We start from the raw sequence: 17,910 nt of genomic DNA, 5'->3' as shown, positions 1-17,910 counted from the left end.
AGATGAATATGAAACTGTTGTGAAAACTTGTAACAAGGGCAATTTTGGTTATCCCTCCAAAGTAGTAAAAGGTGGTGTTTCAGATGAAGATCTGTACTAGTTTCCTAATACAGGGATGTGTTTTATGAGCTATTTAGTTGAAGCAGTCATCTTTGCTCCATAACCACCTGTTTTCTCCCTACATATATTCCATTAGAGTGAGAAATTTTCCTAGTTTCCAAAGAGAAATTAGCTGGAGCTGCCAAACTGAATCTAACCCAGCACTGATTCAGAGAAATTATGCTCATGGTACTGATACATCTAATGGCATTATGGAAACTTATCTTCAAGTTATCAGTATAGTAATGTAGCTACAAAATCCAGTGAGAAAAGGCAAGCTTGCCACAATTTATGATTTAGTTCCACTGGTTTCAATAGTGCAAAAACAAATTTTATATAAAAGAAAATCTAGACTAATAATAAGTACAGCAATTTCACAGTAATTAGATCTCTATCCTAGAGTCACTGTTCATCTAGTCCAACAATATGCATTATAAACAAGGTATTTATTTTGTAACAAGGCAATAAAGGAGAATAAGCACCTAATTCCACAACTTTCCTGGAAAACTATTTGTGCTTTATTGCAATGCACACATTTTCTCTCTAGTCTTAAGACTTACGAAATTTGGTCTTAGTATTTTGCATCCAAGCATATAACATTCTTTCTTACAGAAAATCATGTTAATTTCTCCTCTGCTGCCAAACTTTACTCAAAAGCCACTGTAGAACTAAGAATGTAGGGCTAGGGTCTATGAATCTAACCTGAGGAAAGGCTAGGAATACCTTTCACATGCTTACCTCTTGAATGAAGAATGACATCAATCAGTTAAGGGATTTTTTTTTTTACTACCTATCCTGCAATATTTTGCTAAGCTCAATGAATTTGTACTGAAATGTCTACAGTTTAAAACTCAGGCTTTGTAACACAGTGTGGTTCTGGTCAGGCAACAGAGGTAGTAACATTAATAAAGGAAACTTAGTAAACAAGACATGGCCTTAGCATGATAGTGCCTCTTGGCACAAATCCACATAGCTACTAAGCTTGGACATGCCCTGGAAAAGATCTAAAAGGCAATATAAAACAGAAGAGGAGGCACACAGGAAGTTAAAACCCTATCTCGTAATAAAAGCTGTTCTTCAGAATTCATGCTGAAATACTGAAGTTTTCTGTGATCTAGATTGCACCAGGACTGCCTCCATAATTGAGGACTGAAACCTGAAGTTCTGATTTTAAAGCAGGCTGTGCTGCAATTACCAATAATGAATACATTTATCTTTTCAGGTGATGTAAAAAGAAAAGGCAAGCAACCAGTGGTCTGCCATATCTGGGCTGCAAAAAACCCCCAGATGACTACTAGAGTTAAAGGTTTTCTGCATCTCTGCTGCCATCTAGTGGGTGTCCAGATGTGTGCAGTCCAGTTCTGGTAATGTAACAGAAGTATAGAAAGACCAAAGGTAAATTAAAACCTCAAGCTACTTAAATCACATATGACTGAATTCCTCTCCAAGCCTCACTTATTCCTTCCCAGTAGAGTGACTGTGCCTTTTCCTTGCCACGCAAAACACAATAACAATTCCATGCTTCTACTCTTCTTGAAGCAGCAGTTGATACCTAGAAGGAATTTTTGTTGCTTTCTTTAAACAAAAAGTATTGCCTGTTCCAGTCGTTCAATCCTGATACAGGACTACATGAAACTTGAAAAGGCTTCTTTGAGAGAAAACTGAAAAATATAAAAGTTCTGTCCTGTTTTACATAACAAATTAGACTTTCCTTTCTTAAAAATGGCAGGTCTGTTCTAATCTCTTGGCCAGATTGTATTTTAAAGGAACATACTTTACCAATCCTTCCATACAAAGTGATGGCAGCAACCTCTAAAAATGTTCAGTAGACCTTCTTATCCCAGGCATAACTCTCAGTACTAGGCACAATTTACTTTTCTTTTTAAAGATAATATACTGTACTTGAGATATTGCCAATTTTGTTTATACTCCTCCACATATCTGCATTCAAGAATTTCAGATATTTGTAAGAAGTAAGTCAGATTAATAAAAAGTAGATTTTTTTCCGAATGAGTGCTGAAAAAGGCAACCAATCATTCTGTAGGACAAGTGCTCCTGATGCAGAATGAACCTAATGGAGATATTTTAATGTGGACCAACTATAACAGTAGATGTTGCATTTTGAAAAGAATTTTGTTTTCATTAGCCACTCCACAAGGACTGTTTAGAAGGCCTCCTCCTTTTTCATTGCATCTTTCATAAGAATTTTTGAATTGCCAGAGCAATAACTCAAAACTCTATCTACCCCTGTGCAATATACCTTCTTGCTGGCAGAGCAGAGCAAGTGCAAGGATGTTGTCACTAGTGAAAACTAGGAGTAAAGGCAGAGTTGTTGGAAAACCTACCAAAATCAGCAAAAATCAGTTCTATTAAATCATAAGCCAGCCCCACTGAGTTTGCACAACACACTGAACCGTAAACTAGCCAACCACATTTTAGTCTATAGTGTTGTGCAAACCCATTCTCTGTCTTATTTGTGTATTTTATAAAAGGTTCTGATGTCCTTGCTCTTCATTTAGTTCTTGTTTTCTCTCTCTTTCTTCTCAACTACAGAACTATTACAGAAAAATAAGCTAAAATAGCTAGACATTTTTTTTTTATTGTAAAGCCCTAAGTTATCTATCTGAAAGTATCCAGAGTCTCAACCACTTTTTTTCTCCTGAGATTTGATATACTTTCTTGGCATAATAGTATATAGATCTCCAAGAGAAACCTGGGATATAAAATGGAAACAAAACAGTTGGATCATTATTTCCAAATGATGGATTTGAGTTCATCTTGCTGCTGAAATCCACAATGATTTTGCTCTATAATCAAGTATGTCCCCTCACTGAATCAAGTATTTTGTCCTGAGAAATTCTTCTCCAGTTTATAATATCAAAGGAGCCTCTGTGCATGTATGGTTTGTAGGCCATTTAACTGGAAGCTGGCTGTTGTGAAGGTAGCAGTACATAGGTTCTTACACTGCTCAAGTGTGATGCAACTCTCATTAAATTACTATAATTTGATGACCAGAATCACACAACCAAGAATCATTTCATTTGGTGCCACTATTTTCTTGATTGTTCCTTGCAATTATTTTAATGCAATTATTTCCCATCCAGACCTAGATACTCACCAATTCCCAAATGTATTTGTTCAGAGTACGGGACTTTGAATTTTAAGAAGTCTTCTGCCCCAGCTAGCGCTATGGAATGGGTACAAAGCCAGTGAATTCCCAGGGAGGGTAAAATAATAACTTACACACATACACTAGCAGTACGTATGCCAGCCTTATGAGCCTGGAGAGAATTCTTGAGGGGAAAAAAACAAGAGAGCTTTTTGCAAATGGTTGTCAAGAAAGCCCAGAAATACAGAGCTGGTTCAAAACTGACCCAAGAGGAGTTTGTCCATCACTAATTGAATACTGGCAGAAAGCAGTGACGCAGAAAGGGATTCAGTTTTCCCTTCTGGGTTAGAATTTGAAGCAGTGGATTTTAGCAATAATATCAGAAAGGCAACCCCCTTTTTTTCACAATATGATTTTAAAAAGTCCTTCACGACAGTATGTTAGGGCTGAGAATGGCCCTTTGACTTCAGCATCTCCAGTACTGGTGGATTCCTAATAATAGTTTTGCTTGTTCCAGCAGAAAGTTTGAGAATCACTGTAGACAAATACAGTTTCATGAAGATTCAGGGTTGACAATGCAAGTTATGTTTGGCTAGCAGTCTTTCTCTCTCTCTTTCTTTCTCTTTCCTCCCCTCCCTCTGAGCCAGCAGGTGCCAAACTTTCTGCATGAATTATACTGTGTTCTGGACAATGCAGAAATATTACTGGAATTTCCCCTGTCTAATCCCAGAGCTGGCATATGTTGGTGAACACTACTCTTTCCCCTTTATGCTAGCAATGTGATTGGGTTTTCCCCAGTTTTGCTTTTGGGGCTAGCAGGCAGTGCTAGGAAGTGTCTGAGTCAATGGAGGAACAGAATTCTGCCTGATCGAGCTGGCAGTGTTGAGGGAATCTCCTTGCCTCCACTTCCAGAGCTAGCAGATACTGGAGACATAGTCAAAATCTTTGAAGGCATCCTGTTCCTTTTGGGTGAGGGGCCGTGATTCACGGGGCGGTGTCAGCACAGCTGCTTCAGCAGTAAACTCCTCATCAAAGTTGCTGATGTCTTCACGACCCTTAATTACTGGCACAAAGGGTGGCTTGATCTTACGAGCCAGCAGAGCTTCCCACTCAATGCTCTGTGTACAGGAAAAAAAAAAAAGTAAGAACTCTAACTTCTTTGAATTGATTGTTAATATTAAATCAGACAGGAAATTATATAAATAAATAACACACTGTGAGTCCTTTGTCTGAAGCAATAAGAGTACATAAGATAAGCTACAAGATGCTGGAAATATATGGAGGCTACAGCAATAATTAACAATAAAGACCAACCACTTCAGAGCAAGAAGCTTTCTTTTCAAAATCTGTATTTGGCGGCCACTTCTACTTCATTTGAACTATAGATTTTAGATGCAGAAATAGTGCTCCTTAACCCTAAGAAGCACGCAGCTGTTTGATGCAGAAAATCTTCAGCTTCAGGAAAAGGCAAACTGTCCACAGACAGTAAAAACGTTTTGAGTGCAACAAGACTTCTTTTTTATAGCATAAGCATTCACAAACTGGAGTCCATGTGATCAGATGTACGAAAATGGCCCATGTTTTAATGGATTAAAATCTCTCTGCCTTTAAGGGATCTGCTTTTTATGCTAGAATAGAGTGTCCTTTTCTAAGAAAGCATTACAGGAACACTGTCCTGGTTGCACTAGTGTAGCCCTAGTGAAGGATGGTCTCATTCGATAATTTCAGTCCATAAAACAGTGCATAACTTTCCTTGAAATAATCCACAACTAACAACCTGAAGAAAGAATGTAAAAGAAGCAAAGATACTAACTCTGAAAAATGGGTGCTTCTTCACATCCTCTGCATCACGCTCACTAGAACCCAAGCGCCGTTCTGGGTTCCGACGCAGCAACTGAATGAAAAAGGAGGTTGTCAACATCAAGTTATCACATGGGCAGCCAAAGTGATTCTTATACACCACCTTCTCTCCCAAGCCCAGAGCAGTATTTTACATGGCTATCATGTTTTATGCTTTCTTGCATACCCCAAGCCTAATGTCAGTTTGTAAAGACTGCAACTAAACCTATGTTCATTATGCTCAAGTTTCCCTCCCTGTGTTCTCCTAATCCTACAATCCCATAAGAAGAATTTTCTCTCCAACTTTAGTCCTGGCAAATTTACAGCTCAAGCAAGAGGCACTCACCCGGCGCATGATTCCAATTGCTTCAGTGGAAAGGAAACGGGGGTAGCGCACCTCATCATTGACAATGCTGTCAAATACTTCTTCTTCATCATCTCCTGGGAATGGAGACTACAACATCAATTGAGACAGAATCAGATGTCAGTCTGGGCTCTTTCATCACTCTCAGAATCAGTTCCATCCATTCTCACCTATCCTAGATTCCCAGAAAAACTTGAGAATCTGGATCAGCATCTCCCAACCTGGATAGTTTCCAGACTTGATCTCCCAGAATTTTCAGCAATAACCATGGTTACTGGGGTTTTTTGAGAGGTTGAAGATCACACACTTGGAAGTTGCCCAGATTAGGAAATACTAATCCAAATGCTTCAGCTTCTTATATCAAGTTCCCTGTGAAACATTTCTATCCTATTATGGCACACACATCACTCTGTTTAATTTTCCCTTAATGTTTGATTGTACAACTTCAAACAGGATATAAAGTCATATCAAAGTCTCATTCCAAAGCATCTAATCCAAAACCCTTTTTTGACCCACTTACTGTTTTCCATAATCATATAAGTGGGACTTACCTCCCCTACAAGCATTTCGTAGATAAGGACACCCAAGCCCCACCAATCAACTGCTCTTGTGTAGGAGGTGTCTGTAAGCACCTCAGGTGCCAGAAACTCTGGTGTTCCACAGAATGTGCTGGTACGGTCAGCATAGCCCATTCCTGGCAAACAGAAGAAAGCTGTATTAAAAATACGACTTCAGCAATAGTCCTCAATAGAAGTGTAGAAAAGAACAGGAATTTGGAAATCTTCACAGAACGTTCTGTAATCATCCACAGCCAGGGTGAGGGCGTGAATGGCATCAGAATGGTGAATATGACTGGGCTATTGAAGCTCCACCCCTTTTTAGTGCATATCACACAGGTAAAAAGGTGCAGGGCTTCGATCACCTGGTTACACTTGCCATTTTGATGTTACCACCACCCCCAGAAACACCCCTGAGTAGACTTTCCCCAACATTCACTGCTAACTTTTATATTTTTGTATATCACAAGACTACCAAATTTCATGCATGGTGATTGTACGAGAAATCTTGGCAAAATAGATGCTTCTCCCACCTATTTTGCAGTCTCCACTCTCCCCAACCAACACCTAAGTTTTCTTGGAATAGCTGCAGATCACTTTCTGCTAATCAAGCCAGTTTAATCCTGAGAGAAGCATTATATTTGTATTTTATTTAGAAGATGTATGACATCTTTGGAGACAATTATCCTATCCCACAAAATCACCTTCCTTGCAGAGGCCAAAATCTGCAATCTTCACAAAACCTTCTGTGTCCAACAGTAAGTTATCCAGCTTCAGATCTCTGCAAGATAAGGAAACTTTAAGCAAAAGAACCATTGCAGTTTGATTCAAAATGCAGACAAACAGAGACAAATATTCAAATCAGACAATAGAGTTATTAAGGCAAAATTGTTATATAGGAATCCTCCATTATAACTTAGCTCTTTGTGGCAGAATCTAAAGACATTACTACATTTCAAAAATCATGCTTAGGAGAAATGGTATGACAACACTTATTCTAGCTAGATGAATTTTCAGCTTAATACAGTTACTCATATGAAAAAAGGTGGAAATTAATATACAGGTAGACCTTGTTTACTGACTGCTTGTTCAGCAACCGTTTGAAGTTATGACAGTACTGAAAAAGTAGATTTATGGCCAGTTCTCGTAGTTGCAGCCCCGTGGTCACGTGATTGAGATTCAGGTGCTTGGCAACCAGTGCACATTTACAAAGGTCACAGTGTCCTGCGGTCACATGATCGCCATTCGCAACCTTCACAGCCAGCTTCTGACAAACAAAGTCAATGGGGAAGCTGGCAGGAAGTCACAAGTTGCGGTCACATGACATCATGCTTAACGACTGTGGTGATTCACTTAACGACCACAACTGGAACTGACGTCAGTCGTCACAGTCATGTGATGTTTTATTTTATGACCGCGCTCCTTAGTGATGGAGCTGCCAGTCCCAACTGTGATCAGTAAATTAGGACTACCTGTAGTGTAATAACGTGATAACATGGGAGGATGCAGAAAAGACAGTGAAAGAAGGGGACTTTATGGAATGGCTTTAATAGTGAAACTTACCTATATACTATCTTGTGGTCGTGAAGAAACTGCAGCCCCAAGACAACACAAGCAGCATAAAACCTGAAGGTGAGAACAAACTGTGAAACCACTGCAGTGTAGGCAATGCCAATTCTCTTCTGGCCATCAACAATGATTTTAGGGTATCAACATTCTTGAGAGCTGGAATCTAAGAGCAAATTATGATGTAACTGAAATAAATAGGACTGAAAACTAAGATCTAAATCTGCTCTCATCTCAGTATACTAGAGGGACAGCAGCCTTTAAAATGGCACCCAACAAGATCCTTTTAGGAAGCCTTTAGCTGCATTTTTGTACTGTAATCTCTGCCTGCTTCTCTGATGTGGCACTTACGTGGCACGCGGCTCTGAGAAGACATCGGTGTGTATGTGCATCATGAGGTCTCCACCTGCTGTGTACTCCATGACAAAACAGACGTGCTGGGGTGTCTGGAAACAGGCGAAAAGGTTCACTAGGAAAGGATGCCGCGCTTGGGTCACAATCTCAAAAATCCGCTTCTCACACATCAGGCTAGGAGGAGGGGGAAAATTGTATCAGGATGGGAAACTACTATATACAATCTGATCCTCAGTCATGTTAACTATTATTTTCATAACTACAATGGTGCACAACTACACACCATCCACAAAGAACAGGCTTTGACAGACCTGCACATGGGAACAATTCTATACCACGATTATATATTTGTCTGGGCACTTACCCTTTCCATTTCTAACTCACAAACTTACCTCTCCACTTCATCTCTTGCAACGATATCCCCTTTCTTTAAGGCCTTAATAGCAAACAGTTCTTTTGTTCGGTGTGACTCAGATAACAACACCTAGACAAAAGATGAACACGAGTAAAGTAGTTAGTTATGGTATTGATCTGTGACTAGAAGTAGTAGTCAAGCAATACTAAGGAGGTTCACAAGGAAAAATACCTTTCAACTCCACATCAGGTTTGTTCCCAGCTTGATTGTTTTTTAGTATTTTGATTTTGATCAGGGATATAAATGTAATATAAGTCCTACTGCAATAACTGATCTTCCTCTGGTAACACTCTCAATTATTATAAGAAAAAGTAATCCTATTTTTCCAAGATGGAATTTAAGTACACATTATGAAAGGATTCACTTAAAACAGATAAAACATGACTTCGAAGATTTTTTTAAAAAAATAAACAGACCCTCTACAAACATAATGGTTGTAATACTGAGTCAAAGGTTACACTGGAAGAATATATACAGGATCAAGTTGTTTATTTAGTTCAGCCTTTCATAATCTTTGTATCCTGAATAAACCCTTGAAATAATTTTCAAAAAATATGAACATCTCATAATACAATTCACTTCTAATTGACACAAGTCATGTTTTATGACCTTTACAACAATAGCAAAGCGGCAGGCTGACAGCTGAGTCATGGTGCGTAAACATTCCTACCACTACAAGTGCTAGCTTTGCGCAGCACATGAAGTTATTAAAAAAAAAAAATCAATCATGATCTCTCACAGAACCTCTAGCAACCTCTTGCGAAACCCTAGGATTACATGAAACCCCAGTTGAGAAAAGCTGATCAAGCTGAACCTTTAGCTCTCCAGAAATAACACATGCTATGAAATGTATGAAAACAGGAAAAGCTCCCAGTCCTGATGGCTATTCTATAGAGAGACATAATACTGATTTTATTATTTTTTCCCTCCATTTATTGTTGGTTTATGGAGAGCCAGTTTGGTGTAGCGGTTAAGACACCAGTCTAGAAAGCGGGAGACTGTGAGTTCTAGTCTCACCTTAGGCACAAAACCAGCCAAGGACTTCTGGGGAAGAAATGGTGGACTTTTGCGGAGCTGATGACCATGGTGGAATGAAGAGCCAGCAAGTAGACCTTGATAATTCCTCTCCGGACAAGGAGAGATCTTGAGATCACCCACAAATGCTCCAGACAGTTGCTCCCCGCAAGGAGACCGCAAGACAGCGGCCTCTGGCAGGTTTAGAGCTCTGAGAAACAAGGGAACAGCCATCTTGCTCAAACCACAGTCGGCGCCTTTAAAAGGACACTGGGTTTGCATACTTCCTTTTCTAATCACTTTCGGAAATTGCTTGTTAACTGCTTTTCAGCTATTAGGAACCTTTGGATAGACCTGTTTTGCCGTACTGGGTTGAGTTTCCTTCAATTCTTAGCGAAAGAATTTTCAAATACAAGTTTAAGAACTTAAACAAAATTTTTTTTTAAATAAACAGCAAAAGGGTGATTAGAACTTTGATTTTAGAAAGTTACAAATGGACTAAGGGTTCAGATAAATTTGAAATAAGATTTTGGAATTAATTATAAAGAATCCTTCCCATGGGAAAATGCTTTTGTTTTGAATTCTTTAAAAAAACCATAATAAAACTTTAAAAATTGGACACTAAAGAGAACTAGAAGGTACTGAAGAGTACAATTAAAGGAGAAGAACACATAAACTCAACTTACAAATACATAATGAAGGAAAATATTTTAACATTGGACATATTGAAGGATATTTTTGAACAATGGACCCAGAAGTTAATTTTAAGAGTATCTGCCTCTATAGATAGATTGTGTTTAAAAGATATTATGGAAGAGGAACAAGTTTTACCTGGCAAGAATGAGACTGATTTGAAAGTGGATTCAAAAATGACAGGCTACAAGAATTACATGGAAAAAGATGTTACACTGGACATACAAAAGAAACTGGCTGATGTCTTGATAATTAAAAGGGATATACAAATAATAAACCAAGAGAGTGACCTGGATAATTTTCCAATATTGGATTTACAAAAGAGGCTTGTTAAGGCTTTGAAGAATTTTGTGAGAAGGGACAAAGAAAAAATGGAAAGAAATCAAGTTCTAGGACAATATTTGAAGGGACTAAAGATCAAGATTGTTAGAAGTAAAAGGAAGGAATGTAACATTGGTTTATTTGATCAAGGTTAAAACAGATATGTTGTTATCACTGGTAACCCTTAATGGACTTTTGCTGACATCAGGACTGAAGTGGGGCTTTAAGGATTTGTTTATAGATAAGAGATGGGATATGGGAAGAAGACATCATTTGTTGTATTTTAAGAGAAGTAATAAGTTACCAAATTGTTTATACTTGTGATGATGAAGGGGGAAATCATTTCTTTATATATTTGTTTTCCTTATTATATTCTTATTTTTTCTTTCTTTTCTGTTTTTTTCCTATTTCTTTCTTTTTCTTTTCTACATCTTTCTTTTTATTCTTTTATTTTTTTAATTTGTATTAGTTTTTATTGTTGTAACTATAATTTTTTAATAAAATTGCCATTAAAAAAAAGGCATGAAGCCAGCTGAGTGATCTTAGGCAGTCACCCTCTTAGTCCAAGGAAGGAGGCAATGGCAAACTGTTTCCAAATTCTTGCCAAGAAAACTGCAGGGACTAGTCCGGGCAGTCACCAGGAGTCAACACTGATTCAACGGCACATACACACACACATTGTTGGTTAATAGTTATGCTTTTCTTAAAATAAACTTTTTCCAATTTTTGTACTCATAATTTTGGAGACTGGTAAAGATTCTGCTGATAGTACAAACTATCACCAACTTCCTTTTTAAAGTTGATGCTAGAATTTTTTGAGCAACCCTGCAACACAGACTGTTGATCAGATTACCTTCAGGAATCCATCCTTCACAGTGGGTCTCATAAAAGAGCAATAAGCCTTGACTATTTATTTATTTGTTTAAGAGATTTATATGGCCACCCAAGTCAGGCAAGTGCAACTCTGGGCAGTGTACATAAATTAAAAAAAAAACCAAAGTAATAATCTAATGTGAAATTATTGATATTTTAGATATACATTCAGAAAAAGTGAAATCAGCAGTGGTGGTCACATTAGATGCAGAAAATACCTTTGGTAGGATGCAGTGGAAATTTCTGGAGCACGTTTTGGTCAAATATGGATTTCCTTCTTTTTTATTAATTGGATTAAAACATGAAATCATTTGACTCGAGTTATTACCAATAATATTATTTCCTTATGTATCAAAAAAATCTTATGGAGCTCATAAGTTAAGCTGTTTATGTTCTGTAAACCTTTAACCTGTCTTATCAGGCAGTCAAAGGACATTCTGGACATAAAAGTGATTGAACACAAACTCTTATAGGTTGATGATATATTACTGTATGTCTTATTGACAATTATGAATCTTCTATACCAGAATTTATTGATTTAGGTCAATAGTTTGGTAAATTCTTTGTTGTTGTTGTTGTTGTTATTATTATTATTTATTTGATTTGTCCCCACCCATCTCCCCATCTTAATTGGAGTAGGTCTCATTTACTTCCTCTAAGCTCTAATGTGGCTATGGAAATCTGTAAAAAATTTACTTCGTGTTTTAATTCTTTAAATATCTTGGAATAATTGTTCCCCCACCCCAAATCACTGTTTATTGATGTAAATATTTAATTTTTTTATCTCAGATTAATATTGAAATGAATTAATGGTTAAAAATCCCTGTGATTTCATAGGAAAGATAAATATGGTAAAAAATGAGTATTATTTCAATATATATGCACTTATTCTATAGAGCTTAAAGTATTTCAAGCAGACTGATAAATTATTAGGAAAGTTTTTATGAGAAGAACCACCCCCTAAATTTTCCTAATCTAAAAAATTATCATACAATGATGGTTTTAACTGTCCTGAATTTCAGCTTTATCACTATGCATATGTAAGTTGAGTTGCATTTCTCTATGGAGCCAAGTCCTCTTTGATAGGATGGCAGGGGATGGTTCCTTTTTTAGTCAAAATTCTACTGAATTTCCAGTATTTTAAAATTGTAGCAAAAATATTATTCTTTTATGATAGAAAAAGTGCTGTCATGGATTTTTGACTAAGATCAAGTGTACTATCTAGATTCATAATCCTGGGCTTATAGTTGTTTGCTCTCTGTTTAGGAATTGGTTCTTAATTGATGTAATGGAAAGAGTGATCAATATTATTCTGTGTGGTCAAGGTTTAATGCTAGGTTTAAAAACTGAGCTATTTTTATATATACCATTCTATATATCTATCTTTTATTTTCTTTCTCAACAATAACATACATTAAAAAATGAAAGGAACCAGGACTGCAGCATTCCACACTGTGTTTACTCTCATTCTGCTACTAGTTGATGATTCTGCATCTATCAAGATGGAAAGAAACAAATGTTCTTCTTATTGAGAGAGAGATACTGGGAAGAACCGGGGGGGAGGACATACAATACTCACTTTGCCAAAGTGTCCACGACCTAGCACAGCTACAAAACGGAAATCATCCATAGTGAGAGGTGTTTTTCTCAGGTGACTGCTACAAAATAAAAGAGCAGGTCAGGGAAGGCTCCCTATCACCACCATCACAACACACACATACACAGACCCTTCTACTGAAAATAAAGCTGTTAGAGAAAGGTAATGATTTAGCAAAATCAGCCCTGGACATTCCGTTTTCCTATGAATATCTAGTACAACTTTCCCCAATTCTCCAGATCTGTGAACGTTAATTCCTAGTCCCCTAGCTAACTTGGCCACTGATGAGAATTCTGGGGACTGGAAACCCAAACATCTAAACAGGACAAGATTAAGGAAGGCTGAGCCAGGCATTTTTAATCTTCTAGGGAAATATGTTTCTGACTATTCAAATTGGATTGAAATTAGCAAAAAAACCCTATTACCCTTATATAGGGACTTATCAAAATAATTGTAGCTTGTACAATCACATGGATAAAGGATCTATTTGGGATAAGTGCAGATATAATTGATGGCAGACCACCAGATTTAACCCACATAATTTTATCAGTAAGTGCATAGGAGATGTAGGTCAAGGAGAGAGAGCAAAAGCAAAGAAACATCTAAAGACAAGGAACTTCTCTGTGGTTTGCCTAAAGATATATTAACTCAATTCCCGTTAGAATCCACTGCTTGCAGGATAAGCACAACACACTGTGGATGTTCTGCAGTGATGAGGAATTAAGTCATTTATTATCAGTGTTAGACGTTAAGCTGGTGACATTTGTATCCACATTTCAAACATTGCTATATGCATAAGTGTTTTTGAACCACTATATATTGTGCACATTTGATGAGGCAAATCCTAGGAAGAAAAATCAGTGTAATGGATGAACAACTATGCATTTGTTACAATACAGACTGTTTATAATATGCTGACAGAACTGAGCGTTACAGACATAAATGAGACATTTCATGGGAAAGGGTAATTAATAGCAAGATAAAACAATTAAAGCAAAGAGGCTATGGTGGCAGACAATGAGGGAGAAAGCTTGTTACCTACCTGTGAAAAACACCTTCAGATCCTCTGGTCTCACTTCCTGAACCTAACTCCATCTGAAAGATCTCCTCCCCAGCTCGTGAAGTCTAAAGAAATAGAAATATAAAAAATAGGTAGTTGTTTGAAAACAGCAGCTTTGCTGCTGCCAAAATGAAAAAGAGACACTTACCAATAAGACCTTCCCAGGAAGCTCAGTATCATCCTGGCCCAAGTGCTCGATTTGAACTCTGTCCCCTTCCAAGTTCAGCTTCTCAATAGCAATGTCCCTGGATAGGGGGAAATGCCAATCTTAAGAATCACATGCAAAATTATAGCAACTACAACTTGATGATAAGTTGGGTTAATTCAATTTTTCACTCCAGAACAACAGGGGTGGGGACACTGAAGTCTTTCCAAATGTTTCTGAACTACAAATCCCAGCAGCCCAAGCCATCACAGTCAATAGTAAGGGATATGGGAAGCTAAACATGGAGACAAGTTTTACTAAAGGCCTATAATCCTGAGGGGATTTAGCAAGACTTCTAGTGGTCCATGGAATTTTAATATTCGCTCCTCAAATATGTGGCTTCCCAAATATCCAAGCCTTAACTTTCTTCCATCAGCCTATAGCAACAAAGTAAAAGAAGTATAACATGAAATAAGAGACTTGGTTTTCCAGTGATGCAGTAGCTAAGATTTTTAGCTGCTCATTCCCCACCTTCAAGTGTAAGAAACACCTACCCAGAGTTCTGCCTACTTTCTGAGCCAGACGTTGGAGTCATCTGTGTTGAGGGGCTATAAGTGCCTGTAGTACTGGCAGTGGGAATGATGCGCCTCAGGAGACGCACCCATGTGGCAATATCAATGTTCATCTGACGAGCACGCAAGAAAGCTTTCCCTAGGAAAGAGACAGAGATGAAAAAGAACAATTGGAATTTTGCAAGTGATGAGACACAGGAGGCCATAAACGTAAGAGGACCATTGGACCAAACCAAAGACACACCTAGCCAGCACCCCGTTTCCACAGCAGCCAATCAGATACCTTTGTGTAGCTTGTAAGTAGCCTGCCCTCACTGTTATTCCTCAGAAATTGATATTTGGAGGTATATTATCTCTGGTCCTGGACAGAGCATCGGCTATTTAAACATTAATAGCCTTATCCCTCATTAGTTTTGTTATACTCCTTTCAAAACATTTAACCCTAATGGCCATCACCTCTTATGACACATAGTTCCATAGGCTAACTCTGTACTACATGTAAATACTAATATTTGTTCCAGCCATTCAAATAGGTTCATTTGATTACCTAATATTCTAGTGCTATACCAATCCATAAACAATCAGAAATCATGAAATGGAAGTCAATACAGGAATGTGTAAGATACTTCCTTCAGTGGTACAGGAAAATTCTCATACGTGCCTTCCATCAATTCAAATTTAACCATTTATGTTTTTATTTATTTATGCAGAAAAAAATTCCATAGAATGAACCCAAATTAATATTTAGCCTCCATTCAAATACTGTACATTCATGCTCCAAATCCAAACATTCTGTATGAGATCAAATCCCCAAGATGAGACAACAATACAAGAACTAATGCTGCATAATGGCCAAGAAAATGGGTCATGAAATCTTTAGGTTAAAACTTACCCTTGCTACAAAATTGCTGCATATCCAATATAAGCTACTATCCTCTCACCTCCAACCCCATCCAATATGGATGAGAAATTCTGCAGGCCTCCAAATGTTAATGGACTTCAACCCTCATTAAACTCAATCAGCATATCCCCAAAGTCTGGTTTATGATAAAGCTGTTATGGTAAAGGATCTTTTGTAAGGATTAGATTAAATTAAGGTATTGAGGTACTTCTTAATATTTAAAATATGTTATGTATGTGTCTATATATATGTGTGTGTGTGTGTATACACACACACACACACATATACCCACACACGTGCGTGTATCTATCACAAAAGATGCAGGTATTTAACACAGATTCCACATTTAATGAAAGCAATTACTGAAGCAATTTTATGAAAACAATGTGATCAACTTATGGAAAGGAATATTTAAATACAGCAAGAAAACAGCTGAGTATGTTACAAGACTAAATTTCATTGGGGAGGCCAATAGGTTCCTTTTTTGATAGATATCCTAGCAGGAAATGCTCCCTTGGAGGAAAAACACTTTGGCCTGATCATCCTCACCCTTACTCTTTTACACAACAAGAATGATATGCAACAATGACAACCGATCCTCCACAAAAAAAAAAGTGCCCGTCTTGTTGCTTCTCTAGTGTGACGCTCTAGCACCTTACTTCCAGTGCCACTTCTCTCTCAAAGCTAACCAAGCTGGCAATCAGTATGATCTGGTCCTTCAACACTGTGAATTAAGGAAGCACCCAAGCAGACCAGGCAAGGCTGGCTGATCAAGATTCAAACTGTGGTCTGATTCCTTACCTTGCTGCTTGGAAAAGATCTTCTTCTGTCGCTGGAGCTTGGGTATGCGCTCAATGACAGGGTTAAAAAAGATAACCTGCAGCAAGAGAGTGTACTGTAAGCCAGGCAAAGGTGCACAGCATCCTGAGAAACAGCTCTTGCTGCAACACTGCTGCAGTGAAAAGCAGCCTTGAGGCTGAGGCTATTCAGCAAGTTAGATTGACCCAGCTGCAGACAGCAACCTCTGGCAGGCTGGGGCTGAGCAGCCTCCACCTAAAAGGAGGAATTCCACATCAGCACTCAGCCTCAGAGTGCAAAGGCTCCTACCCACAGTTCTCCTGCCCCACCTTCTAAAGTAGCCAAGATGTCAAGCCCCAATCCACCACATTAAAAAACAAAACCCATAACCAGAAATCAGAGACACTTATTTATTAAGGCATTCCTACTTCTCTTTATCTTTATAAAATAATTTAATAAATTCAGAGTGAATCACAACCTGGCTAAAACATAAAATAAAGACAATCCCAAAATGATTAAGGCCACGTAAGAACAGTTTTAAACAAATAAAGCAGGGAGAGATAAAAAAATGGAACCACCGTGAAAGCTTGGAATAATACAAAATCTTAGCAGCATGTCTAAGAGTTCAAAGAGTGAGATCCGGCCCCGTGCTAAAGCCTGAAGGAGGCATATCTAGCACAGCTTCTGGAGAGCCACAACTGGACAGAATAAGAACCTCTAACCCAGTTAATGAAGCACAACAAAAGCTGAGATATTTTGACTTCACCTAGTATCTCAAGGACAAGGTTAATGATAAGCAAATAGTCTTGTAACATGAATGTTACAATGTGATGGAAAAATCTTTCCATAGATAAAAACTGACCAATATTAAAGGGATGAAATATTTTTCCAGGTATTATTCTGTAATAATTTGTAATTTAGCATCCATGTAATATGTAGGACCTCAAAAAGTGGCAATGTCATCCCAGACTATTTTACAGTTTTGCTCAGTAATTCCAGAGTTATTCATTTATTTTCAAGTTTGAGCTTTTATTACAGGGAAATTTCAATTTTCTTATCTTATGCATAAAACATAATAAATTATACATCAAGGAATTCCATAGATAATTAATGCTTTAGTGCAATTTAGTTCCAATCTAGAGCTACAATATTCCATCATCATATACTGATTTGATTGCTGAAAATTGCAACATCATTTTTCAAAGATAATCAGGGAATATGTGATCCAATATTAAACAAGGGGGATGCACATAAAAAGCTTGAAGAAAAAAACAAGACTGATCAAAATATGAGGGATTTATGCATATAGAGGGAAAGATGGGAGCAGGGCTAGCTTTGCTGATTATTTGCCCCTTATTTTTTTTAAACGGCAATATACAAGTAGCACACTGCAATAGTGCACAGTATCAAAATAATTGTATTAAAGTAATAACATCATTTCAAAATATATTTGTGAAAACTTAATTTTCACAAAAGGAGAAATTGTGCTATGTTTCATCAATGAACCAAAAAAAGAAATATGTTTTGTCCATCTTGAGTTACTGATGATAAAATATGTGGGTCTTATCATCACTGGTTATGAGTTCCCTGAAGACCATTTGCTATCTCAAACTATTTGGGATTTTAACAGTCA

The 17,910-nt window shown here is 37.6% G+C and overlaps 1 protein-coding gene across 3 annotated transcripts in view; it reads right to left on the bottom strand.

Moving 5' to 3' along the window:
- Positions 1–526: 526 nt before the first annotated feature.
- The window catches only part of PKN1 (protein kinase N1), a 76,935-nt gene continuing 59,551 nt past the window's right edge, over positions 527–17,910 (bottom strand). For all 3 annotated transcript variants that reach the window (XM_088133543.1, XM_007436101.4, XM_025171764.2), the window contains 13 exons: positions 16,281–16,356; positions 14,561–14,717; positions 14,010–14,106; positions 13,844–13,926; positions 12,784–12,862; positions 8,281–8,372; positions 7,886–8,062; positions 7,532–7,594; positions 6,673–6,749; positions 5,963–6,105; positions 5,394–5,501; positions 5,022–5,102; positions 527–4,326 (listed from right to left, as the gene is read on the bottom strand). In XM_088133543.1, the coding sequence (XP_087989669.1) occupies positions 4,123–4,326; positions 5,022–5,102; positions 5,394–5,501; positions 5,963–6,105; positions 6,673–6,749; positions 7,532–7,594; positions 7,886–8,062; positions 8,281–8,372; positions 12,784–12,862; positions 13,844–13,926; positions 14,010–14,106; positions 14,561–14,717; positions 16,281–16,356 (1,437 nt within the window). In that variant the 3' untranslated portion in view covers positions 527–4,122. The remainder of the gene's footprint in view (positions 4,327–5,021; positions 5,103–5,393; positions 5,502–5,962; positions 6,106–6,672; positions 6,750–7,531; positions 7,595–7,885; positions 8,063–8,280; positions 8,373–12,783; positions 12,863–13,843; positions 13,927–14,009; positions 14,107–14,560; positions 14,718–16,280; positions 16,357–17,910) is intronic.

This window comes from Python bivittatus, unplaced genomic scaffold, assembly GCF_059951505.1.
Source record: "Python bivittatus isolate LINGU-HERP-01145 unplaced genomic scaffold, Pbiv_v1 ctg000080_np1212, whole genome shotgun sequence".
NCBI classification, from domain to species: Eukaryota; Metazoa; Chordata; class Lepidosauria; order Squamata; family Pythonidae; genus Python; species Python bivittatus.
The sequence above is the reverse complement of the archived record's forward strand: the minus strand, read 5'-3'. Positions and strand labels throughout refer to the sequence as shown.